At 43.9% G+C, this 25,597-nt stretch overlaps 2 protein-coding genes across 6 annotated transcripts in view; one reads left to right on the top strand and one right to left on the bottom strand.

Annotated features, from left to right (window-relative positions):
- LOC106584470 (SRSF protein kinase 2) overlaps window positions 1-7,713 on the bottom strand; it is an 88,972-nt gene extending 81,259 nt beyond the window's left edge. For 3 of the 4 annotated variants that reach the window (XM_014169832.2, XM_014169833.2, XM_014169838.2), the window contains exons 1-2: window positions 7,588-7,712; window positions 7,294-7,360 (exon numbers count right to left, since the gene is read on the bottom strand). In XM_014169832.2, coding sequence (XP_014025307.2) covers window positions 7,294-7,360; window positions 7,588-7,603 — 83 coding nt within the window. In that variant the 5' untranslated portion in view covers window positions 7,604-7,712. Of the gene's footprint in view, window positions 1-7,293; window positions 7,361-7,587 lie in introns of all 4 variants that reach the window. The other variant, XM_014169835.2, reaches the window with a different exon arrangement.
- A 1,535-nt stretch (window positions 7,714-9,248) lies between these two features.
- On the top strand, window positions 9,249-23,757 carry LOC106584472 (pseudouridylate synthase 7 homolog). 2 transcript variants are annotated; one of them, XM_014169839.2, is made up of 17 exons: window positions 9,249-9,359; window positions 10,498-10,845; window positions 10,957-11,041; window positions 12,021-12,131; window positions 12,277-12,421; window positions 16,230-16,247; window positions 16,796-16,907; window positions 17,011-17,088; window positions 17,733-17,861; window positions 18,010-18,135; window positions 18,423-18,484; window positions 18,615-18,775; window positions 19,037-19,163; window positions 19,427-19,528; window positions 19,735-19,864; window positions 21,415-21,506; window positions 21,692-23,757. In XM_014169839.2, exons 2-17 carry the CDS (start codon window positions 10,508-10,510, stop codon window positions 21,826-21,828), a joined length of 1,953 nt encoding a protein of 650 aa, XP_014025314.1. In that variant the 5' UTR covers window positions 9,249-9,359; window positions 10,498-10,507; the 3' UTR covers window positions 21,829-23,757. The 2 variants fall into 2 exon arrangements, with proteins under 2 accessions (XP_014025314.1, XP_014025315.1); XM_014169840.2 differs by lacking the exon at window positions 16,230-16,247.
- Window positions 23,758-25,597: the final 1,840 nt, after the last annotated feature.

Here is a 25,597-nt window from a genome sequence, read left to right as displayed (position 1 = left end):
AGATCCTTTCAAGCTCTGTCAGGTTGGAAGGGGAGTGTCGCAGCACAGCTATTTTCAGGTCTCTCCAGAGATGTTCGTTCTGGTTCAAGTCCGGGCTCTGGCTGGGCCACTCAAGGACATTCAGCGACTTGTCACGTAGCCGCTCCTGCGTTGTCTTGGCTGTTTGCTTAGGGTCATTGTTCTGTTGGAAGGTGAACCTTCACCCCAGTCTGAGGCCCTGAGCGGTCTAGAGCAGGTTTTCATTAAGGATCTCTCTGTACTTTGCTCCATTCATCATTTCCTCGATCCTGACTAGTCTCCCAGTCCCTGCCGCTGAAAAACATCCCCACAGCATGATTCTGCCACCACTATGCCAGGTTTCCTCCAGACATGACGCATGGCATTTAGGCCAAAGAGTTCAATCTTGGTTTCATCAGACCAGAGAATCTTGTTTCTCATGGTCTGAGAGTCTTTAGGTGCCTTTTGGAAACCTCCAAGCAGGTTGTCATGTGCCTTTTACTGAGGAGTGGCTTCCGTCTGGCCACTCAACCATAAAGGCCTGATTGGTGGAGAGCTGCAGAGATGGTTGTCCTTCTGGAAGGTTCTCCCATCTCCACAGAAGAACTCTGGAGCTCTGTCAGAGTGACCATCGGCCCTTCTCCCCCGATTGTTTAGTTTGGCAGGACGGCCAGCTCTAGGAAGAGTCTTGGTGGTTTCAAACTTCTTTCATTTAAGAATGTTGGAGGCCACTGTGTTCTTGGAGACCTTCCATGCTGCAGAAATGTTAGAAAAAGGATGTAAACAAACAAAATGTGGAAAAAGTCAAGGGGTCTGAATACTTTCCGAATGCAAAGGTTTGGATGAATATTGTAATTTATTGGCATAGTAACAAACCGTCAACACGCAACCCCAAACTGTTCACACCCCTCTTGTTGGCAGAAAGAAAATGTTGCTGTAATTCTACACATTTTGCCATGGGGCGTTTAGAACATTTAGCAGTTTTTTAAATTTCCTGCATTTCTACCCATTTTGCCATGTCTTATGGGTGTTCATATGATACTGGAGTGACTCAACAAAAAGAAAATGGGGGACCCTTGGTGGTCGAGGCCCCTGGGCACGTAATCTGGTTATAATAACTACGATTTTTTAAAGTCGGGACATGCGGTCCGTATTGACCCCGTTTTGGGTCCGGATCCGGACCACTGTCCGCCAGTTGAGTATGGCTGCTCTAGTGGTTCTGAGTTAATGTTAGCAGAAATCATAAACTCAGAATTGAGATGACTGAGTAATCTCGAACCATATCTTTAGAGTTAGGGGAGGTTTAGCCATCATTCATCTCAATGTGTTAACCTACAAATCTATCTGATAATGCATATAAAGTTTAAAAACAAACTACAAACAGGTATACTCATCATGTAATAATTCTGGCAGCATTGAAGCTGGACATGGAAAGGTTGATCCATGACTCACTCAGGCAGTCGCCCAGGCAGTCATGCCAGGATAAGTGTGAGCATACAGCCTCCTGTATGCCTGTGTGAATGAGTTGGTGATAGGATCACATTACTAGTTACTAACTGACTATAAACCACTGAATAAATAAGCAACAGTTGGATGAAAAGTGCATGTTGTGATAGAAAGAAGTGGCCAGAATGATGAACAAATCCCTCTATCCCGCCGCCCCCACACACAGTCAATACCTTGTTCATAACATAGACCATAAAACAAATCAAAGATGAAAGATTCTATCAAGTCACAAGTTATGTCTTGTAGAAATAACTGGCTGCCACGGCCTAAAAAACTGCCCCCAGAAACCATTTAAAGGGCAGTGAGCAAACTTAATCTGTCAAGAGGTAGCATGAATGAGACAGATGGAAGAGAATATGAGGCACTCAGGCCCAATTCAGACTGCATATACTCTATTTCAGAACCATCCCATCTACATAACCTAACACAAATGTACACATGGACATGAAGACTCACACACAGACACACTCTGCACCACGCCCAGCAGTACTCTCCCTGTGTGTGTGTGTGTGTGTGTGTGTGTGTGTGTGTGTGTGTGTGTGTGTGTGTGTGTGTGTGTGTGTGTGTGTGTGTGTGTGTGTGTGTGTGTCCTGTTCTGTTTCTCTGTAGCTGTTGCTGAGGATCAGTGAAAGGAACCTCTGATTTTCCCAGCTTTGTTGTGATCTTCCTCTCTCAGGCCCTGTGTTGTTCTGATGGCAGGGTGTGGCCAGGTCGGATGTCAGCCAAATAGGCAGGGGGGGTCGACAGGTGGGCGTAACCCTCCAGGGGCTGGGGGGTGCAAACAGAAGAGAGTTCTCTCCATATGAATGGCGAGGAGGCTGTGATGTGGGTCAATGGTACTACTGCTTTGCTTTGGCCCCCTTTGGTTTCAGATAGGTCTAGATGAGCCTCCTGTCTGTAGCAATAGACAGACATTTAGACATAGTCCTCCTGAGGGGCCTACCCATACACAAAACAACACACACACGTGGGCACACATGATAAGCTTATACGCTCATGCGCACATGCACAAACATGCACACACACAGAAAATGTATGGACAGGAAGGACAACTTGTTGCCTGAGTATTGCTATGATGTCACCTGAGAACATGTCATGCGTTTGTTTGTTGTGGTTTCCACTCCGGCTCAAAGCATGTCTCTACAGAGAGATTGTTCCCAGCAGCAGCCAAGCTTTAACAAAACACACAGTTATGACATTTAAAAGGTGGCAAAGGCCAAGATAGAGTGTGATACAGGTTGATTTTTAAGGTCTCTTTCAGAGCAATGTCAATACTCATGAAGTCACACATGATGTCAATAGACCCAATATGAATCAACTGAAATTGATAGATAGACATTTTTGGCCAATATTTTTGGCCAATACCGATATCCGATATTTACCTTGCCCCCAAAAAACCGAATACCGATACCCGATATTTACAATTTTAGCGGCCTTTTAAGCATTCTAGTACAGTTAAATAGTTGAAACACACACACACACACACACACACACACACACACACACACACACACACACACACACACACAAAAAGTTATTTTGTTGGCATTTAAGTCCCCATTACCAGTAAAACATAATCAAAACCTATTTCTTTCACTTACTTACTGTGCTGTTTCCTTGTTCATTTGTTCAGTCGTTTCATTCTCAACCTGGATTTCATCATACATGTCAAGCAGTGAAGTTTCAGCTCTGTCTGTCCGTGGCCTCTTCTGTCGTGGGTCCTCTTCGTCGGTGCGCACTGTCACTGTGTCCGTTTCCATCTTGTCCAACTGTGTCTGTAACATTTCACTTAAACCCTGTTTCTTGTCTGCATCGAAGTAGTGGTCCTTGTACCTAGCATCGAGCAAGGTGGCGACACAGTAAAGCGGCTCAGAGAGAATGCCACCGAATCGCTTGTTCACAGCCTCTACTAGAGTACTTTTTCAAGTTTTAACCCCACGGTCTGTCAGTAGTTTTGTTGAGCAGGCGTTTCAATGCCATGACCGAGGGTATCACATCTGCTGCAGTCGCAGTTGATGAGCTTATTTCTTGAGTTAGTTGTTCGAATGGAGCTAGGAGTGTGTTCATGTTTCAAACATGTTCTCAAATGCCATTGAAATGGCAGCAGCGGTATGAGAACCAGCACGTTCTTGAGCATGCAATACAGCTTTCCTCAGTACGAAATCCTCATCGACCCACTGTGCTGTCAGACTCAGCATGCTCATGGGGCTGACATCGCTGATCCAAATGTCAGTCGTGAAGCTAATAGCAGTAACACCCATAGCAAGCAGCTCATGGATGTGCATTTCAACAATACTGTGTAACTCCGGTAGGGAAACATCTGAAACATAGCGCCTACTTGGTAGTGTGTACTGGGGCTCGAGGTGCTCGTCCAGTCGGCGAAATCCAACATCATCCACGACAGAGAACGGTTGATTGTCAAGGGCAATGAAACCATTATCTTGGCGTTAATGGATTTTGCCTTTGAGTTGTCTCGCTGAAATGTTCTTACTCTTTCGAATGACTGATCGACATGAAGTTGTTTAGTTGCTGGAAGTGTGCCCTTAGCATTTTTCTGCTTTTGTTCTAAGTAGTCTCTGAACGTCTGGGGGTGATGCAAATTAGTAATTATGTTTGTGGTATTGAAAGATTTCACCCTCTCCCCTCCTCGGGAAATAATAGCAGTACAAATGTTTTATATGGCCTTTTTGTTATCTTCCTTTGAAACTTAAAAATAGATCCACACAGCAGACATTGTGGGCTAGGTTAGGAATGTTGTGTTGCACGTGTAATGCAGTATTTGTAATGGCGTCATTACCTCATCTACCTACGTTACATAGCTATGACACCGGTTTTGCACATCGGTGTTAAACTAGACATCGGGCCGATGGTGGCATTTTTAGCTATTATCGGCTGATTCCGATATGCTTACCGATATATCGTGCATCCCTAATTATAACAGCATGATAACAAGATACATTTCTAACATCATTCAATTAATGGCAAGAAGAAGAAGAAAAGAAACTGTGCTTCAATACATTTCTATTTGACATGTTTGTGAGTGACGTGTGGATTCATTTGGTGAATGTTTTCTGAAGCAACAGCGATTCCAGCCCCTTCCACAGCGCACCTGTGTGGGCAGAACCTTGGTATGGAATCACCGAATTGTGGCCAGTGACTACACCGGTGACTTTGGTCCAATAGCATTGTGCCATGAAGTCTGCTCCTCTCTCTCCAGACCAATTCGTATGCACTTTACAGGGCCAATGTGCCGCCGTGCGCATACCAACTACTGCACTTCGTCATAACCGGCTCACGCACCATGAAATAGACAGCAATCACACACCCAAACCTAAATTTGCACCAGATCTATCTCACTCTAGTAGAAGTCCTTCGTCTACACAAACACTCACACTCTGTTAGGCTACATCACCAACAGCCATCTAGCAGCCACAGACCCCAGTGTGACTCACAAATAGTGCCTTTAAACCGATGAAAGTAGCTAGTTTATTCATTTGGGATGCTTATCTGTCTCTGTGCTGTCATTACTGCAATGAGGCCGAGGATGCCTGTCACATCAGTCAGATCTCTTTTACAACCCCCAACCAAGGCTCAGGGTTTCAGTCTCAGTTGCAGCTGAAGTAACCTACTGCACAAAAAAAATGCTGGGTTGTTTGGTTCACCCAACTGCTGGGTTGCAGGCATTGGGTCACTTAGTTGGGCTGTTTTATTTAAAAAGAGCAGGGTTGGGTTGTTGATGGTGGGTTATTGGTGCTGGGTTACGGAGATACGACCAGATCCTATAGCTGTATATCAAATCAGCAATCTGTTCTAGCTCAGTCCCCAAAAAGGACTGGTTCCGAGCCCTGCACACGCACGTGCTCAAAGGGCGAACACGTGTGCATAAACGATGCGCAAATGGAGCCTGTCATTACAGCCATAAACGGTGATGCATTTATATTCAAAACACAAGATACCGAAATAAACTGTGTTTTACACCTGCATTTTGAGCTGAAAGTCATTCATGTTAGTAGTCAATATCAACTAGGGATAGCGTGTCACATTGTCACTCCTCTGGAGTCCAGAGCAAGCAGGATCATATGGCCTACCTGTACGCAGCAGAGGCTGCAGGATCGGATGGAAAGCATGATCTGTCCATCACCTTTTTCTTCCTCACAAATATCATAATTCATTTACCTGAAAGTTACATCTTCATCCCGTAAGTATTGAAGGTAGTGTGATGTTACAGCTATCTTTAGACATATAACCAGTACCCACCACTAAGTTATATAATTGTAACCCACCCAAACTATTAGATGTTTTTTTAAACAAGAATTTGGTGCAGTGCCGTGGGCCTATGTTAGTGACTAGATCGAATAAGCAAAGGTATAAATATAAAATACAAATAGTAGGCTATTCTCTACATAGCCTATTAAAATATGTATGAATTGTTTATGTTTTTCCCATTGTTTCACACTCGCAACCCCACAAAACCTTCTCCTTGAGGGGGTTTGATTCATCTGTGTAGGCGTGTTTTGCATCAGCTGAAAGTTTATTGCATTCAATTGGGAACCGGGCTGGATCCCAGGCGTGAGCCAGGCGCCCAGTTCAAAGCCCACAGCGAAGTCGGTTCTAAACAAAAGTGACGTAATTAATCACGTGTAGTAATTACTAGGATTCTGTGTTTTCCCATGCAAAAGGGATTGCTTTTGATAAAAACGCCTTATCTGCCTTCTCAATGAAAACAAGTTACAAAATTAAAACATGTATTTTATGGAAAAGATGCACCATGCTGCTTTGTTGACAAAATGACAGAGTTGCGCAGATTACTGTTCGATTTGAGAAGGGCACGCCTCCCTTCTCCGCTTTCGCCCGATTGTTTCAAGTCATCAGACTCAAGTCAAAGTCGAGTCCCGAGTCTTGAAGCTCCGAGTCAAAGTCAAGTGATTTTATTTTCTATCTTGAAGAGTCTCAAGTCATCAAATGTGTGACTCGAGTCAGACTTGAGTCCAAGTCAGACTCTAGTCAACACCTCTGGTAATAAATAATCTTTATATTCTAGAAGAATGTGTACAATGCTAAACATTTTAAAGAAAATGTTGATTTGCAGTGTGTAAATGTAACATGATGAACAAGAATTACATTTACTCTCACAGGTTGTCAATAAGAACTTTCTGAAAGCCACACCCCTGATAAGCCACGCCTCCTGAAAAATAACCTAAGGATTACATTCAAAAAGACCCAGCTGCTGTGTCAACCAGCATGAAAGTAAAAAAATATCCAACTGATGGTTAAATTAACCCATGTTTGGGTAATCCCAACAACCCAAGTGTTTTCACAGAAAGAGTCAGTCATTGCCGATTTATTAGGCCAACGATATACAACTCCAGCATGCAATTCATATCCTCCTTGGGCAAAAAGCCATTCCAGGCACAAGATATCCATCGACCTATCCATACACAACGGGGCCCGAGGAACGTTGCCAATGGCAACTTCCGACACCACACAGTTGGAGCGCCCAGACGAGCTGGACCAGAGTTCCCGTTCCCGTACCAGCACCTGCACCACCGCCCTCGCAATATGCCTGCCTATGTGTGCGTTTTGCCATACGTGCCCAAAACAGACTCTCCCCCGTATGTTGCCTTCGCACCAACTACTCAACCAGCCACTGCCAACAATGACAGCTTAGCTGGCTGACGTTCTACGGAAAGCCTAATAACCGCTGTCACGACCTGACACAAGAGACATAACAAACGAGCACAGCACCTCCAAATACCACTTCCATTCCATTCCGAACACCGCCCTGCTTACCTCCTTCCGTGGGCTGCTTTGTCTTTTTTCCCCTTGGGCCTTCTCTTTCGGGCCTGGATGGCCATCACTAGAAGAGATTAGATTCATGTAGAGGTAGGACCGACGTCCGAGCACCGAGAAGGGACAGAAAGAAAGAACAACACATCAGTCTCGAGCTATAGCTGGCCGGTCCAAGCATCCATAACCAAAAAGGTTGGAAACCCCCGCACGCGCGTAATTTCACCACCTCTTATCAAAACCAACAAAAGCTGTCCCGTAGTCGGAATATTTGAAAAATAGAAAATATTTCCATACCTTTCCTGGAGCTCATGATGTTTTCCTCCTTCCCTTCAGCAGCAGCGGCAGCTCAACGGCAGCAGCCGAGATCTCACGCTCTCTCGTCTCCAGCCTCCTCTCTGGAGAACGCGCACTCCCTCTGTCGTTTGGAGGAGGAGGCGCGCTCAGGCACTTGAGCTATATGCTACGTGGCCGCGCACAACTGTCACAATTGAGGTTAGCGCGAAAAGGAGCGCTTAAATTGAAAGAACCAAAACCAGAAAGACTGAGTCCCTCCGGTCAACATTAGACTATCCCCATTTTATTCATGTCTCTGATGTCTTGAACATTAAAATATTTCCCCTGCCTGCTTCCCTATTTATCCCCACGCCAAAGCACTATTAGCTCAGTAGGCCTCTATCTAGAACCTAAAATAGTTATTCCGCTGTCCCCATAGGAAAACCCTTTGAAGAACCCTTTCTGGGTTCCATGTAAAACCCTTTCCACATAGTGTTCTACATGGAACAAAAGGATTCTAACTGGAACCAAAAAGGGTACAGCCGAAGAACCCTTTTGGAACCCTTTTTTCTAAGAGTGTAGGCTAACTGGGGCGTATCATGAGCAAGGGGAACCCTGAATAACACAGAGCCTCCTGCTGAATTATCCACCCTATTTTATATTTTTTGCAAGACATGTTATTGACATGCTGGTTCTGGCAAAGTTTCCTTCTTTTAGGATCCCATCCAATGTTGAGAGCTGTTTAGGATTCTGGGGAATGACTAGGCCATCTCAAATGGGCCCAGAATAGGTTTAGCTGGTCAATGGGTTTCAAAAAGTATCTGCAATTTATCTGTTGTGTCAACCCATCAATCCATAGCTGGTGGGTCATATTATGGCAAACATAATCCGTTATTATCTCACCCTGGATCACATATATAACTTTCTCTGACCCAGAACAACAATTATCCTACAAATTGGCCTATTTCTCAAAGACATCTGTATTTTTTTGATTTACATTTTAGAATAGGCCTGCCTGCGATTAGCAAACTGCGATTGGCCTACATTTTCTTATTATAGGCCTAGTTATTACTAGACTATTAGAAGTATAAAGTATATAAACTATAATCGGCATTGAACACTATCTGGCAGCTGAATCATAGGCTATTCATAAATGAAAGATAGCGTTATATTGAAACACCGTGGCGTTTGGCCAATGTAACCCTAATTCTGATACAAGTCGGCGGATTCGATTATGCTGGACAACAGTCCCGTAACAGAAACGGGAAAAACGGGTGAGTGACCTTCTCAAAACGAACAGTAATCGGCGCTGCTCGGTTGTGAAAAAGGCAGCTTGGTGCATCTTCCAGAAACATACATATCTTTCCATAAAATATATGTTTGAATTTTCTAACTAGTTTTCATTAGGAAGGTATATAAGCGCGTTTTTATCAAAGCAATCACTTGTATTTGAAAACACAGAATCTCACTAATTACTCCACGTGCTAAATTACTTGTTTTGCTACATATGCTATCTGTGGGCCCCAACCTCCAGGAGGCCCTACAATGAGTTTGCTAATTTTAGACAGTTCCACTAAAAAATCTCCATACACACGGGACACCGGGCCATGCTAAACGAGCACCACCACCGTTAAAAGAAACGAGAGATTTTTTTTATAGACGTGTCCTTCAGCCAATGAGTGTTTGATATGGGCGGGTTTCAAGACATGACTATTTCCGAATTCGAACACACACACACACACGTGTGTTGGAAAACTGGGGTACTTTGCTGTGGTACTCTACTGAACAAGCAGGTAAATCAAAATTCAAAGTTAAATAACAGTTTATGTCAGTATTTTATTTGGCATTCATGTAACGATGCATAGCTTTTCCCTGGCTAAGCAGGCGCCTTTAGCTAGTCATGTTACGACTTAGCATATTGTTATGTGCTAATATCTATCGTTAGCTAGCTAGCAACCAAGCTACCTAGCCAGTTGACGATGCCATCAGAAAGATGTGAAATTAAACGTCTCCTAACCATCTGCCATTTAGTTGCAATTCGACAGTTGGATGGAACTGTACCAACAATGTCTTTACATCCTTGCCACAGGGTGAAAAGTTGTTGTTACACTGTTTCAGCAAGGAAAAAGAAATCCCGCTATCTAACACAGAGTACTTACTGTCTGATTATAGCCAACCAGAATAATTATCATGTTTTGTTTACATTGATACTAACAAGTTACACTGAACAAAAGTAAACGCAACATGCAACAATTTCTAATATTTTACTGAGTTACAGTTTATGTAAGGAAATCAGTCAATTAGGCCCTAATCTATGGATTCCACATGACTGCGAATACAGATATGCATTTGTGGGTTATTGATAACGTTACCTGGGGGAAAAAAGGTAGGAGCGTGGATCAGAAAACCAGTCAGTAGCTTGTGTGACCACCATTTGCCTCATGCAGTGCCACACATACATGCAATTAACTTGATTATGTTTTATTTATCGTTTTACAGTCCTAATAAATACTATTCCAAAGGTTGCACTATATAAGTCTCAATTCTCTTTTTTCTCCGTCAGCCACAGTTTGGAGGCTGTGGCATATGTTGTATACTAAAAGTGTCTTGTTTACATCCTTATGTCCATAAAACATTATCTTTGGGTTGCTTTGAGGTACCATACACCCCATTACTGACTTCAACCGTCCCAGTACCAGGCATTTGCCAGATACACAACTTTATCTTTAAGTCTTCCTAACGCAGTAAGTCTGCAGGAGGCCTTTTGGTAGGCCGTCATTGTAAATAGGAATTTGTTGTTAGGTGACTTGCATAGTTAAAAAATAAAGGTTAACTATATTTTAAATCACTGTTTGCCACAACGCTCCCAATATGTATGGGGATGTTGACCTATTCATTCACATGTCCTTGTTATCTTCTCTTGACCTTCAGCTTGTGTCCTATGGCGGATGCAGAGCCCATGCTGGTCCCTGCCCCTGGGGGGGAGAAAAGGGCCTGCCCTGCCTTGGAGGGTGAGGTGGCCCACAGCACCAAGAGACCCAGAGTCCAAAAGGATGAGAACAACGGAGGAGGACATTCTCACAAGCCAGCCCAGGATGAGGCAGAAGAGCCAGAGGGGAAGGAGACAGAGCCATTGGAAGAGGAGGATGGAGAAGGGGCCGGGTTAGGTTCTGGAGAGGCTTTTGCAGAGATGATGAAGCATGGGCTCACAGAGCTGGATGTGGGGATTCTTAAATTTGTCAGTGAACACAAGGGCTTCTCTGGGATTCTCAAGGAGAGGTTTGTACTGATTCCAGTCATGCTGTAATGTGATCTGAACCATGGCGTGATGTATATGTGTTGCTGTGTGCGTTTCACTATGAGAGAGAGAATCTAATACTCTTTATTTAGGTACTCTGATTTTGTGGTACATGAGGTCAACAAAGAAGGCAAGACAGTGCGGTTGGATGATCTCTCGGTTCCTGAGGAGGCTGAGGTGAGCTAACGATGTATCAGTAGAACTATCTTTCGTCTTGCAGTTTAGAGTGAAATATAATCATTGCTGAAGTTAAAGCTTGACTCTGTAGCCCTTTACACTCGTACCCGTATACGTGTTGGAAATGGCAGATTTGAGTAACATGTAACATGCTGTACGTGACGTCACAGCTATTCCTATGCACTTCAGTGCTGTATGGGTTTTGACTGACAGCTGTTCTGAATTTGAGCACCGCGAACAACAAGAAGTTGACCTCATCCCTCCTGGTAATTGGGTAACTTTATAAAATGGTTTGTTGTCTAAGTAAGAGAAATGCTGTAAATTAAGAGGACTCAATGTATTTTGAAAGATGAGATGTTAAGGATTATAGTTAATACGGCCTTGACAAGCAAGCCAAACACCCGTGAGTCCCAGTGTGCACTTCACATCTCACTTCAAAATTCATGTCATATACAGTGTCAATGTTTATGATTTCTATGTTTGATGTCAACTTACAAGATGAAATGTCGTCATACCCTGGGTAGTTCTGAACACAATGACCATATGTTATATTGTGAAGAAAGCACACGCACCTGAATGCACTCATGACTTCTTCCTAGCCGCACCAAATTGCCTTGTGTAAGATCATATTTCATAACTTAGCTAGTCATGTTGGCATGAGAACAATCTTTGAAATCATGGCCACCTGCAATTTATAATGGACTTTTTGGATTGCGTAAACAACAATAGTGGTTGTGTTCCAAACAAAACTACAAGTGTGCTTGCTCTAGTTCCTCAGCAGCACAGCTAAGAGAGCTCCAAAAAGTACCTTATATTTGAAGCCTCTTCTTTGAGTCATACAAGTGCATTGAAATTGCTTAGGGACAACTGTGCACACTTTGGAAAGCTGTGTGTGGCCACCTGGAGACACCAGTTAGTCCTGCTCCCCCAACTGTGGATTCCATCTTTAAACTGTGATGTTGGGTTTGTCTTGGTCTAGGAAGCCAGTGTGGCAGAGCAGCCAGGGTCTGAGGTTTTCACAGAGGAGCAGAAACACGAACTTGAGCAGCTGCAGCTCTTCAAGAACAAAGAGGGCAATGTGTCCATAGAGGTGAATACACTGACTTTCTCCAAACCCATGAATTAAGTCTGAGAATTTAGTAGTAGTTTGTTATCCACCTTGACCAGTGGGTTTATATAACGTTGAATAGTTAATCTGTCTTGAAAGGTGACCAGTTGTTTCTGGTTGAACACAGGTGGCGGATGACACCAAAGAGAAACGGACCCTGGTGCACAAAGCCGTCAAGACCCTGTACCCTGGACTGGAGACCAAGACAGAGGAGCGGGAGGGAAAGAAGTTCATCGTGGCCTACCACGCAGCTGGGCAGAAAGCACTCGCAGGTAGAGAGGAGAGAATGGGAGATGGGTCTGATGGACCTTTTCTGGGTTTGTATCTCTCTGGTTTATTTTCTATCGCAGGGTGAAATCTCTGTAACGTCTGTCATAGAACAGAATCAAGTCGCTCTCAAGTAGAGGTCGACCGATTAATCGGAATGGCCGTTTTCATAACAATCGGTAATCGGCATTTTTGGACACCGATCATGGCCGATTACATTGCACTCCACGAGGAGACTGCGTGGCAGGCTGACTACCTGTTATGCGAGTGCAGCAAGGAGCCAAGGTAAGGTGCTAGCTAGCATTTAACGTATCTTATAAAAAGCAATCAATCTTAACATAATCACTGGTTGATATTACTAGTTCATCTAGCTTGTCCTGTGTTGCGTATAATCGATGTGGTGCCTGTTAATTTATCATTGAATCACAGCCTACTTTGCCAAACGGGTGATTTAACAAGCGCATTCGCGAAAAAGGCACTGTCGTTCCACCAACGTGTACCTAACCATAAACATCAACGCCTTTCTTAAAATCAATACACAAGTATATATTTTTAAACCTGCATATTTAGATAATATTGCCTGATAACATGAATTTATTTTAACTAGGGAAATTGTGTCACTTATCTTGCGTTCTGTGCAACAGAGTCAGGGTATATGCAGCAGTTTGGGTCGCCTTGCTCGTTGCGAACTATGTGAAGACTTTCTTCCTAACAAATGATGATTTTACAAAAGTGCATTTGTGAAAAAAGCACAATCGTGGCACGAATGTACCTAACCATAAACATCAATGCCTTTCTTAAAATCAATACACAGAAGTATATATTTTTAAACCTGCATATTTAGTTAAAAGAGATTCATGTTAGCAGGCAATATTAAACGAGGGAAATTGTGTCACTTCTCTTGCGTTCGTTGCTCGCAGAGTCAGGGTATATGCAACAGTTTGGGCCGCCTGGCTCCTTGCAAACTAATTTGCCAGAATTGTACGTAATTATGACATAACATTGAAGGTTGTGCAATGTAACAGCAATATTTAGACTTATTGATGCCACCCGTTAGATAAAATACGGAACGGTTCCGTATTTCACTGAAAGAATAAACGTTTTGTTTTCAAACTTATATACTGCTCAAAAAAATAAAGGGAACACTTAAACAACACATCCTAGATCTGAATGAAAGAAATAATCTTATTAAATACTTTTTTCTTTACATAGTTGAATGTGCTGACAACAAAATCACACAAAAATAATCAATGGGAATCCAATTTATCAACCCATGGAGGTCTGGATTTGGAGTCACACTCAAAATTAAAGTGGAAAACAACACTACAGGCTGATCCAACTTTGATGTAATGTCCTTAAAACAAGTCAAAATGAGGCTCAGTAGTGTGTGTGTGGCCTCCACGTGCCTGTATGACCTCCCTACAACGCCTGGCCATGCTCCTGATGAGGTGGCGGATGGTCTCCTGAGGGATCTCCTCCCAGACCTGGACTAAAGCATCCGCCAACTCCTGGACAGTCTGTGGTGCAACGTGGCGTTGGTGGATGGAGCGAAACATGATGTCCAAGATGTGCTCAATTGGATTCAGGTCTGGGGAACGGGCGGGCCAGTCCATAGCATCAATGCCTTCCTCTTGCAGGAACTGCTGACACACTCCAGCCACATGAGGTCAGGCATTGTCTTGCATTAGGAGGAACCCAGGGCCAACCGCACCAGCATATGGTCTCACAAGGGGTCTGAGGATCTCATCTTGGTACGTAATGGCAGTCAGGCTACCTCTGGCGAGCACATGGAGGGCTGTGCGGCCCCCCAAAGAAATGCCACCCCACACCATGACTGACCCACCGCCAAACCGGTCATGCTGGAGGATGTTGCAGGCAGCAGAACATTCTCCACGGCGTCTCCAGACTCTGTCACATGCTCAGTGTGAACCTGCTTTCATCTGTGAAGAGCACAGGGCACCAGTGGCGAATTTGCCAATCTTGGTGTTCTCTGGCAAATGCCAAACGTCCTGCACGGTGTTGGGCTGTAAGCACAACCCCCACCTGTGGACGTCGGGCCCTCATACCACCATCATGGAGTCTGTTTCTGACCGTTTGAGCAGACACATGCACATTTGTGGCTTGCTGGAGGTCATTTTGCAGGGCTCTGGCAGTGCTTCTCCTGCTCCTCCTTGCACAAAGGCGGAGGTAGCAGTCCTGCTGCTGGGTTGTTGCCCTCCTACGGCCTCCTCCACGTCTCCTGATGTACTGGCCTGTCTCCTGGTAGCGCCTCCATGCTCTGGACACTACGCTGACAGACACAGCAAACCTTCTGTCCACAGCTCGCATTGATGTGCCATCCTGGATGAGCTGCACTACCTGAGCCACTTGTGTGGGTTGTAGACTCCGTCTCATGCTACCACTAGAGTGAAAGCACCGCCAGCATTCAAAAGTGACCAAAACATCAGCCAGGAAGCATAGGAACTGAGAAGTGGTCTGTGGTTACCACCTGCAGAACCACTCCTTTATTGGGGGTGTCTTGCTAATTGCATATAATTTCCACCTGTTGTCTATTCCATTTGCACAACAGCATGTGAAATATATTGTCAATCAGTGTTGCTTCCTAAGTGGACAGTTTGATTTCACAGAAGTGTGATTGACTTGGAGTTACATTGTGTTGTTTAAGTGTTCCCTTTATTTTTTTTGAGCAGTGTAGTTTCCTGATTTGACCATATTAATGACCTAAGGCTCATATTTCTGTGTGTTATTTTAATTAAGTCTAGGATTTGATATTTGATAGAGCAGTCTGACTGAGCGGTGGTAGGCAGCAGCAGGCTCGTAAGCATTCATTCAAACAGCACTTTCCTGCGTTTTCCAGCAGCTCTTCGCAATGCTTGAAGCACAGCGCTGTTTATGACTTCAACTCCCGAGATTAGGCTGGCAATATTATAGTGCCTATAAGAACATCCAATAGTCAAAAGTTTATGAAATACAAATGGTATAGTGAGAAATTGTCCTATAATAACTACAACCTAAAACTTCTTAACTGGGAATATTGAAGACTCATGTTAAAAGGAACCACCAGCTTTCATGTTCTGAGCTTAAACGTTAGCTTTTTTTATGGCACATATTGCACTTTTACTTTCTTCTCCAACTATCGGCGTTGAAAAATCATAGTCGGTCGACCTCTACTCTCAAGTTTGTGTCTCTTGCTTCAATAAAGAGTTTACATTTCAGAATGGGACAAGTTATTATTGAATGGTTGGAAAGGGTTGTGCTGCATGCCCTTGTTCAGCTTGGCCTCTTGGCTCTCACTGCATGTGGTTCTCTCTGAGCCGAGTAGCTACTGCCTAGTTATGGGATAAAATGCAGGCTGCATGAATGAACAGGTGCATGTTCAAGGTCAACACAACAAACCTGCATGATGATACTGTATGAAGATCCTGACCAGGCCTGTGGCCTGTGAGAGAGCACATGGATCTTGACTTTATCCAAATTTTTGTGAACTTTTAGGCCCAACAAATCAGCAGAATCTCCTCGACTGGCCTATTTTGAAATCAGTTAAGACGTTGACATTATTCACATCAATAATTTCCTGTGAATTCCGTAGCTTATGCAAAAAGACCACAGCACGGTTGTCATCAAATAATTGCTTTGTCATGCCCATGGCACACGACTTGCTGCACAGAAACGGTTTGACACAGCAGCACTCCAAACCTGCATGCTGATTCGCCACCCCTGTTGGTCTGTCTGCCTAACGGTCCGTCAACTTCTTTTAGTAACAGTCTTTTATCGTTTATATTCTATTCCTTTTGCTCTTCTCTCTGTGGACAGAGGTCAAAATCGCTGCAGGTAAGAATTCCTTGTCCACACTGCTCAGAAAAAGCGAGAGGTACAGGCAATTTAAAGGTTTCAGGAGACTCCAGTCCGTAAATGTTGGTAGCCTCACATCTGATTAAATATGAACTCCTTATCTGTCATGGCATCATCAGTCTTGCACGATTGTCTGTATGGTAAATAAATAGTCATGACTATTTTCAGGGTGTGATGAACTGTTATCTTATTGTTCAGGCTAAGGGAACAGAACCTCCGTTCGTTAGTTTATACTTTAGAGCAATGGGGAATGAGTGTTCAAGTGCAGCATTTAAATTATTCTGACATCTTGGGACATGCAGGATGCTCCCGGCATAATTTGTTAGAGAAGTGGTTAATGCTGTATGTGTTGGGGCCCGTAACAATGCTGCTTCCACCCAAACAGATAAAGGAGCCAGATAGTATTTTAAATAACTTATCAAAGGCCTGAACAGTGATGAGGATGTATTCTCTGGTGACAGAAGGTGTTAGATATCTGATTCTCTGCCTGTGTCTCCACCACTTACTCCTTCTGTGTCCCTGGACAGCCCCCAGGAAACACTCCTGGCCTAAGAGCCGTGGGGCCTTCTGCCACTTTGTCCTTTACAAAGAGAACAAGGACACCATGGAGGCCATCAACGTGCTGTCCAAGTTCCTCAGGTAGAACAGTTGTGTTTTTTTCATAGCATTTCTCACAGGATGTGTAAGAGAAATGTCTACTAAACTGTACAACTCCTGACTTTGTGCGGCTGCTTTTCTCTAGGATGAGGCCTAATGTGTTCTCCTACATGGGGACCAAGGACAAGAGAGCCATCACTGTGCAGGAGATTGCAGTTCTCAAGTGAGTGGTGGCCTGCCACTCATCAAACTAACAAACATGTAATTATGTTCTTATTAATTAAAAGTCCAACTCGACTGTTTCTGGGTAACAATTACGTACATTAAGGACTCTACATAGTCTATGCAATGGAACTGCAACAGATCTAACGGAGGTTTATTTACGTAGCTCTACATACTTTTGTGATGCAGGATCTTTGGAACCCGGCACAAACGGAGCTCTGTAGCTCTATTTGCATAGACTATGAAATCACTGTGGAGAGCCTTTACTGTCATTGTTTTCAATGAAAAAGTTGTTTAGATATTTATATATATAAAACCAAAAAAATTGAGCAATTTCTCAAGCAAGAATTTTACTAGGACTGTCTGGGAGTGGTCTGAGTGAGGGGCCTAATTGGAGGGATATTTAACCTGAAATCGATCTTATTGGTCTATGAACTTATACTGCCTGGTGATTGTTGCCAGCCATGCCAAAACTCCACCCATGCAAAACAAGCGGAAATTTCAGGCACTCTTTTCAAACACCTCTTACACTATAAAAGCATTATCATAATTTTCACAGTATTATTCTAGCCTGGAATTGTATATAGAACATGGGGAAATCCTGTTTTTGACTGCACTGGGCCTTTATGTTGCCTGTGACTTCAGGGTCACAGCAGAAAGACTGTCTCACCTCAACAAGTGCCTCAATAACTTCAAGCTGGGAAACTTCTGCTACAAGAAACACCCTCTGAAGCTGGGGGAACTACAGGGAAATCATTTCACTGTGGTCATCAGGTCAGTGGATACTAGCTGCGTGTGATGTCTGTCTTTGCTATAACATTCTTTGTAACTCAAACTACTCTCCAATCCCCATCATTCAAATAGCAATACTTTTTTATCTACTCTGTGTTGCTATTCATTACTGGCTGGTTGTCTCCCACAGGAACATCACCGGGACAGATGACCAGGTCCAGCAGGCCATGACCTCCCTCAGAGAGACAGGCTTTATCAACTACTACGGCATGCAGCGCTTTGGCACCACCGCCGTGCCCACACACCAGGTTGGCAAGTAAGGACAGACACACGCGTACATCACCGGTGGCTGGTGGCACCTTAATTGGGGAGGACGGGCTCATAGTAATGGCTGGTATGAAATATGTGGAATGGTATCGAACACTAACATTCCATCCACTCCATTCCAGAAATTATTATGAGCTGTCCTCCCTTCAGCAGCCTCCTGTGACATGTATAGGGTCAGCAGGCAAGAACATGACTACTCTGTGCATCGTGTAACTGGCCCACGGGTATGGGGTAGGCAGGGGATAGGTGATTTGACTGTTGTTGTGTCTGGACCAGGGCCATCCTGCAAGACAACTGGAATGAAGTGATAGATCTGATCCTGAAGCCTCGCCCTGGAGGTAAACAGCCACTCTCCTTCCTTTGACTCGGTTTTGAATGCTTTTCATGTAATGTCAGCTACCAGATGGCCAGAGCATCATTGCATGATCATGTGTTCGACTTAATTTGCCGTGACCTTTCTCTCTGCAGCGGAGAAAGGTTACATGGTGAAGTGTCGTGAGGAGTGGGCCCAGTCCCAGGACCCAGAGGCAGCGCTTAAGAAGCTACCTGTGAAACGCTGTGTGGAGGGACAGCTGCTCCGAGGCCTCTCCATGTACGGCAAGAAGAACATCATCACTGCATTCGCCATGGTGAGCTGAGCCAGCTTTTACAAACTTACTGGCAAATGCACTGTTATGACTAATCAGGAAGTAATGGGTGACTTTCCAAACATCATGTACATGATTTATTTATCCCTGTGTGTTTCCAATAGATTGTATGTTATTAAATGTAAAGGTGAGAAACAAACTTGGTCACACGGGTCCACTGTTGATTTGTTTGATTAATTCAGTCTGTTTTCATCAGGTTTACTTACGGTGGGTTAACTCCCTGTGTTGGCCCTCATCTTCTAGATCCCTCGTAACAACCGGCTGATGTACATCCACAGCTACCAGAGCTTTATGTGGAACACCATGGTCAGCAGACGCATTGAGGCCTTCGGGCTGAAGGCTGTGGAGGGAGACCTCGTGCTCAGAGGAGGTGGGTCCTATCTGTTTGTCTTGTGTGCATTCGTGTGGGTGTATTTGGGGACAACTCTTTGAGTTTTAAATCCTTTGTTAAATCTTCTGTAGAGGACGAGCACACAGCCCAGAGTGCCTGTCTCACAGATGGCTCTAAAGTGTGATAATCCATGTCGAACAGAGGGCTTCAGACCACCTGCTAGGCTGGACTGAGTTGGTGTTTATTCTATGTAGGGGCTCAAACCAACTAATGTACACATCCTATTCGCCCTCTATCTCCAGGCACTGCGTCCGTGCTGTCTGCAGCCGAGGCGGAGACCCACTCTATTCAGGACGTGGTGATGCCCCTACCAGGGTTTGATGTCATCTACCCCACTCACCACGGTAAGAGAGCATCCTCCCAGCATGTCAGGGCACAGTCCCCACACAACTGCTGTTCTGATGCCTGTTGTCTGTGGGGTTAGAAGCAGAGGAGAAGAAGAATTTCAATCCCTGGACTACTATATCTCTGGAGTAGACTATTCTATTTAGATATGTGGGTGAGGTGTGTTTCAGATGTGATTGTGTCTTTTCCTCCTGTTGTGTAACAGTGGGGAAGGGCTACAGGGAGAAGCTGAGTGCAGATAACCTGGACATTGACAACATGAGACACAGGGTGAGGGACTACTCTCTGGCCGGGGCCTACCGACGCATCCTCATCAAACCCAGTGACGTCAGCTGGTCTGTAACACTCACTATCACCTCAGTATCAAGTAATATAACAATTTTTTGTCATAGCGAACTAGTAAAGAGATATCTAATAGTATTATGCAAAATGTCGTTACACATTCCAAAGACATAAAAAGGAGCTGAGGATTGCTTTATTTAAATTATTTTGGTGCATGAGTGTGATATACAGTACCACTCAAAAGTTTGTACACACCTAATCATTCAAGGGTTTTATTTATTTTTATTATTTTCTACATTGTAGAATAATGGTGAAGACATCAAAACTATGAAACGGCACATGGAGTCATGTAGTAGCCAAAAAAGTGTTAAACGAATCAAAATATATTTGAGATTCTTCAAAGTAGCCACCCTTCGCCTTGATGACAGCTTTGCACACACTTGGCATTCTCTCAACCTGCTTTACCTGGAATGCTTTTCCAACAGTCTTGAAGGAGGTCCCACATGTTGAGTGCTTGTTGGCTGCTTTTTCTTCACTTTGCGGTCTAACTCATCCCAAACCATCTCAATTGGATTTAGGATGGGTGATTGTGGAGGCCAGGTCATCTGAACTCTGTGAAGCATTTATTTGGGCTGCAATCTATAATGACCTTATCCTCTGCAGCAGAGGTAACCCGGTCTTCCTTTCCTGTGGCGGTCCTCATTCAGAGCCAGATTCATCATAGCACTTGATGGTTTTTGCAACTGCACTTGAAGAAACTTTCTTGACATTTTCCAGATTGACTGACCTCCATGTCTTAAAATAATGGACTGTTGTTTCTCTTTGCTTATTTGAGCTGTTCTTGCCATAATATGGACTTGGTCTTTGACCAAATAGGGCTTTCTTCTGTATACCAACCCTACCTTGTCACAACACAACTGATTGGCTCAGCTGATTCCACAAATGAACAAGGCACACCTGTTAATTGAAATGCATTCCAGGTGACTACCTCATGAAGCTGGTTGAGAGGGAAGATTCTCAAATGTAAAATATATTTTGATTTGTTTAACACTTTTTTGGTTACTACATGATTCCGTATGTGTTATTTCATAGTTTTGATGTCTTCAGTTTTATTCTACAATGTAGAAAACAGTCAAAATATAGAAAAACCCTGGAATGAGTAGGTGTCAACTTTCGACTGGTACTATGTATTTTATTTATTTATTAGGGTGACGGGTAGCTTGGTGGTTAGATCGTTGGGCCAGTAACTGAAAGGTTGCTCGTTTGAATCCCAGAGCCAACACGGTGACAGATTCTTCAATGTGCCCTTGAGCAAGGAACTTAACCCTAATTGCTCCTGGGTTGCCACTGATAATGGCTGACCCTGGCCGTGACCCCGCTCGCCGCGGGTGTCTCGGAGTTGGGATATGCAAAAAACACATGTCCAATTCACATGTATATAATGCACACTTGTACATGTGTGATACTGGACAAATATAAGCACCCACCTAATAATTATTGAGGCTTTTGTTAAATGCACTTTAAATAAATTATTTGATAATATGTCCTCAATTTCTTCAGCTGCAATGTTGAGTTGTATTTCTTGTATTGTCTCCTTGTGTAGGGAGGTGATTAACTATGATGACCCTCGGATCTCTCTGGTTCACACTGATGTGGAGAAGCTAGAGGACCAACCTCCTCCGGTCTTCAACAAAGGTCTGTTCTAGCTTCATGTTGCTGTACATTGATCACTCTGTGTTCCTCATCGGCTTGGCTTGTATGTGTACCCCCATTTTAAGTGGTAGAGGAAAAACAAAGAATTCTTGATAGCCCTCTTTCTGGTGAAGTTTCTGCCTCTCACTCTTTTATTTTAATCATCCTTCTCTTCCTCCCACCTCCAGAGGGGAAGTACAGGGCTTTGAGGATGGAGTTCTCTCTGCCTCCCTCCACCTACGCCACCATGGCCATCAGAGAGGTGCTCAAGATGGACACCAGCATCAAGAACCAGACCCAGCTCAACACCACCTGGCTCAACTAACACACACACACACACGGAACAACATTTAACTGAGCTGTATTCAGCGATGTCGAACGTTGCAGATAGAAATTGAATGAATAGAGCTGACACGATTCCTCTATTCGATATGACGATCATATCTGGTCTACACAATACATTTCTATCTGAACGTTCAGTATCGTTACTTTCTCCTCAATAGGCCCTTGAACTGCATATAGGCCTAGACTACTGGGCTGTTTTTATAGGCTGCAGAGCATTCCATACTGTATGTGCGAGTATCTGTAGACTGTGGGAGTGTGTTTGGTACTTTGCCAAGCCAAAACTCATTCCTCTAAAGGTGTCATAGTGATGATGGAAATCATCAGAGCCACCCACACAACCAAGAGCAACATCTCTATGTTGTTATTTCATTTCTTTTAATCAGGAGGTTTTAAAGCGTTCCTGCACTGGCGGAGTTCAGAGATATGATCTTGAAATGAGTGTAGTGCTGCCTTAAGCACTTACAGGTGACGTCTAGGAGTTTCTGAGTAACCCATGGGGGTGTTCTGAGGTAGGGCTGGGACGATAAACCTAAAATGATGATACGGCCACTTTTGCATGCAGCATTTTGCTGATACCATTCATTACCGTAATAGTAGCCTATACTAGAGAAATGAAATGTGCTAATATGGGTGATGGCTACAACAAACTAGTAGTAATACAAAACAGTGGTGCACATTACTGTTCTAATCGTAGTGTTCTATGTATTGTTATCGTATCAATTCAGGCAATCTATCGCAATATCTATTCTCTGGGACTCTGGTAGGAAGATTTCATTTTAAGGGCTACCACCTCGACTCTGTCACTCACTTCCCCAAAGACAAATCAAAAAACTTGAGGCCCCTGCTACTTCCCACAGTACTACGATGAACTGTCCCTGATTGTACAGAATTATCGTTTGCTTTGTTTAACTAAAATGTTTCGTTTATTTTTAGAAACGAGCTCTTTTACAGAGCGAGAATTAAAATGTTGCGTGAAAAGACTGTTGGAGAAGGTTTGTTTCATCAGACATTTGAGATACAGCATTCTGTGTCAACCTGTGCCACTTTCAGAGAATCATGTTGCCTATAGTAACTATTCAGCCCAAGAAGATCAACCCTATGAATTACAGTTCCATCGTCAAACAATGGGAGCATCTACTGTCATAAAACTAATGTTGCTTGACTAAAACACTTTTATTCAATAGGCAATGACATTTATAGTAGTGTTGTGCTTTGGGGGCACTTATTTCTGGTTGGTGGCAGTAAAGATGCATCTTGGCAATGACAGATCAGTTTTCTGTTTTGGGTTCCAGTCGGCACCGAGACAATGCCCCGGTTGCTGCTGGTCATGGCAGGTGCTGTGGAGCTTACCGTCCGGCAGGGTGGCTCTTGCCAGCTTGCTGTAGTTATTGTAGGGATTGCCTGCCATCAGTGCCATGGCTCCAATCTGTGTTTGACTGGATCCAGTCTCCAGCCAGTTACCCTGGTATACTGAGAAGGATCTCATGCAGTTTTACTCTATTTTCTGTTATGTCATGCTCTGAAAATAAATCTCGGTAACGGCGCACTTCAGATTTGTTTATATATTTGAATCCGTGTTAGGGGATATGGAAGAAAATCACACTAGCGCATTATTTTTTAGCAGAACTGGTGTAACCTTGTGAGTGACCACCATATTTTGTTTTGTTACATGGCCTAAGTAAGATAATATACCAACTCATACCACAAGGGAGAGAAGTTTTGACTTTTTATCTTTATTACCTCAACATCTGCACGGCACACCATTTATTATTCCATTTCAACCTTAACAAAATTCAAAATGTGTAAATGTCCATGTTCCTTGATATGAAAACCAATCAAAACTGTCCTGTGGTCAGGTGACACAGACATCTGCAATAAATACACAATAAATGTGTTCCTCTAAATCCAATATAAAGTTGTATTGCTACCCCTCCAGCTGGTGGACAGTGTGATGCTGTAGAACGTCTACCACTGTGTCAAGCTGACGATAGGGGCCACTCTCCAGCTGGTGGACATGTGTGACTGTAGAACGTCCTACCACTTTGTCGAAAGCTGACGATAGGGGCCACTCAGCTGGTGGACTTTGATGACGCAGATGACCTGCTACAAACTCCTATGTGAGTCTCCATCCTTATTATAGATTGTTGTCCTATACACTGTGCACTATGGATACTTCTAACCGGTGAGATGAAATGGACTATCAATAATTATCTTTATTGTCCCAATTGATTGTGTAGTGCTGTCAGTGTAAAAAAAACAAACAAGACTGAAACTGACAAGCAGAGGCTAGCTGAAGTGGGAAACCCATGCTCAGCTTTCTTGGTCAACTGTAGAATGTCTACCACTGTGTCAAGCTGACGATAGGGGCCACTCTCCAGCTGGTGGACAGTGTGACTGTAGAACGTCTACCACTGTGTCAAGCTGACGATAGGGGCCACTCTCCAGCTGGTGGACAGTGTGATGACTGTAGAACATCTACCACTGTGTCAAGCTGACGATAGGGGCCACTCTCCAGCTGGTGGACAGTGTGATGACTGTAGAACATCTACCACTGTGTCAAGCTGACGATAGGGGCCACTCTCCTGCTGGTGGACAGTGTGATGACTGTAGAACGTCTACCACTGTGTCAAGCTGACGATAGGGGCCACTCTCCAGCTGGTGGACAGTGTGATGACTGTAGAACGTCTACCACTGTGTCAAGCTGACGATAGGGGCCACTCTCCAGCTGGTGGACAGTGTGATGACTGTAGAACATCTACCACTGTGTCAAGCTGACGATAGGGGCCACTCTCCAGCTGGTGGACAGTGTGATGACTGTAGAACATCTACCACTGTGTCAAGCTGACGATAGGGGCCACTCTCCAGCTGGTGGACTGTGTGATGACTGGGAAAGTGAGGAACGGTAGGGCTCTGGTCAGGTGGGTTTGTATTATGAAGGGACAGGGAACAGAATGTGGGGTGAGCTGTTGTAACTTCTCAAGGGATATGTTCTGTGTTGGACTGTGATGTTATGCCTTTCATAGACTCCTGTTATGTCTGCACCCTAACACAAAGCCATTGTGTTCTGGAACTGTTGCTTGTATAAAATAACTTGTGTAAATAATATGATTGTGTTATCACCTCCCACTATATAAGGGACATGGAACCATTTACTCCTGAGTTCTTCCCTGTGAAATCAGATCTCCCCCCTGCAGTTGCTTGATTAAAGTTATTATTCAATTGAATAGTTTCTGCCTTAATCTTTGGATCAAATTTTCCACAATAATAGGTTAATATAATTTTGGGGGTAAAAAAACATACAGCAGCATGTACAATGTATTCTCAGAGGATAGCACTTACAATTCCCAATTAAAACACTTGTTTCCAAAGTGGTCCTCGATTTTTATAAAGAGATGAGCCGTCAGCTGTTATATTTACAATGCCCCTCGAGGTGTCATGGACTTCATGTATGTCAGTTAACAGTATCTGGTAGTTGGTATTCTCTCCCTCCTCTATCAGACCCCCAAGACACCACAGTCAGCACAGTGCTGCCAAAGGCTTCTGTGTTTTTACAACATAAGCCATCGCTGCCCACTATGCCAAGAAACACTACAATGTCAAGAGGTGAGCAGGACCTGGATAGAACCCACTCCTAACAGATTCCAGTGTATGCCTTTGAAAATAGAATTAGAAATAGAATGTGTGTTTTTCTAAGAGTGCTGTTGTTTTGCCCAGGGTGTTGATAGTAGCCTGGGACGTGCATCACGGAC

Source organism: Salmo salar, chromosome ssa23 (genome assembly GCF_905237065.1).
Source record: "Salmo salar chromosome ssa23, Ssal_v3.1, whole genome shotgun sequence".
In the NCBI taxonomy this organism is placed as follows: domain Eukaryota; kingdom Metazoa; phylum Chordata; class Actinopteri; order Salmoniformes; family Salmonidae; genus Salmo; species Salmo salar.
Note: the sequence above shows the minus strand (reverse complement) of the source record. Positions and strands in the feature narration are given on the sequence as shown.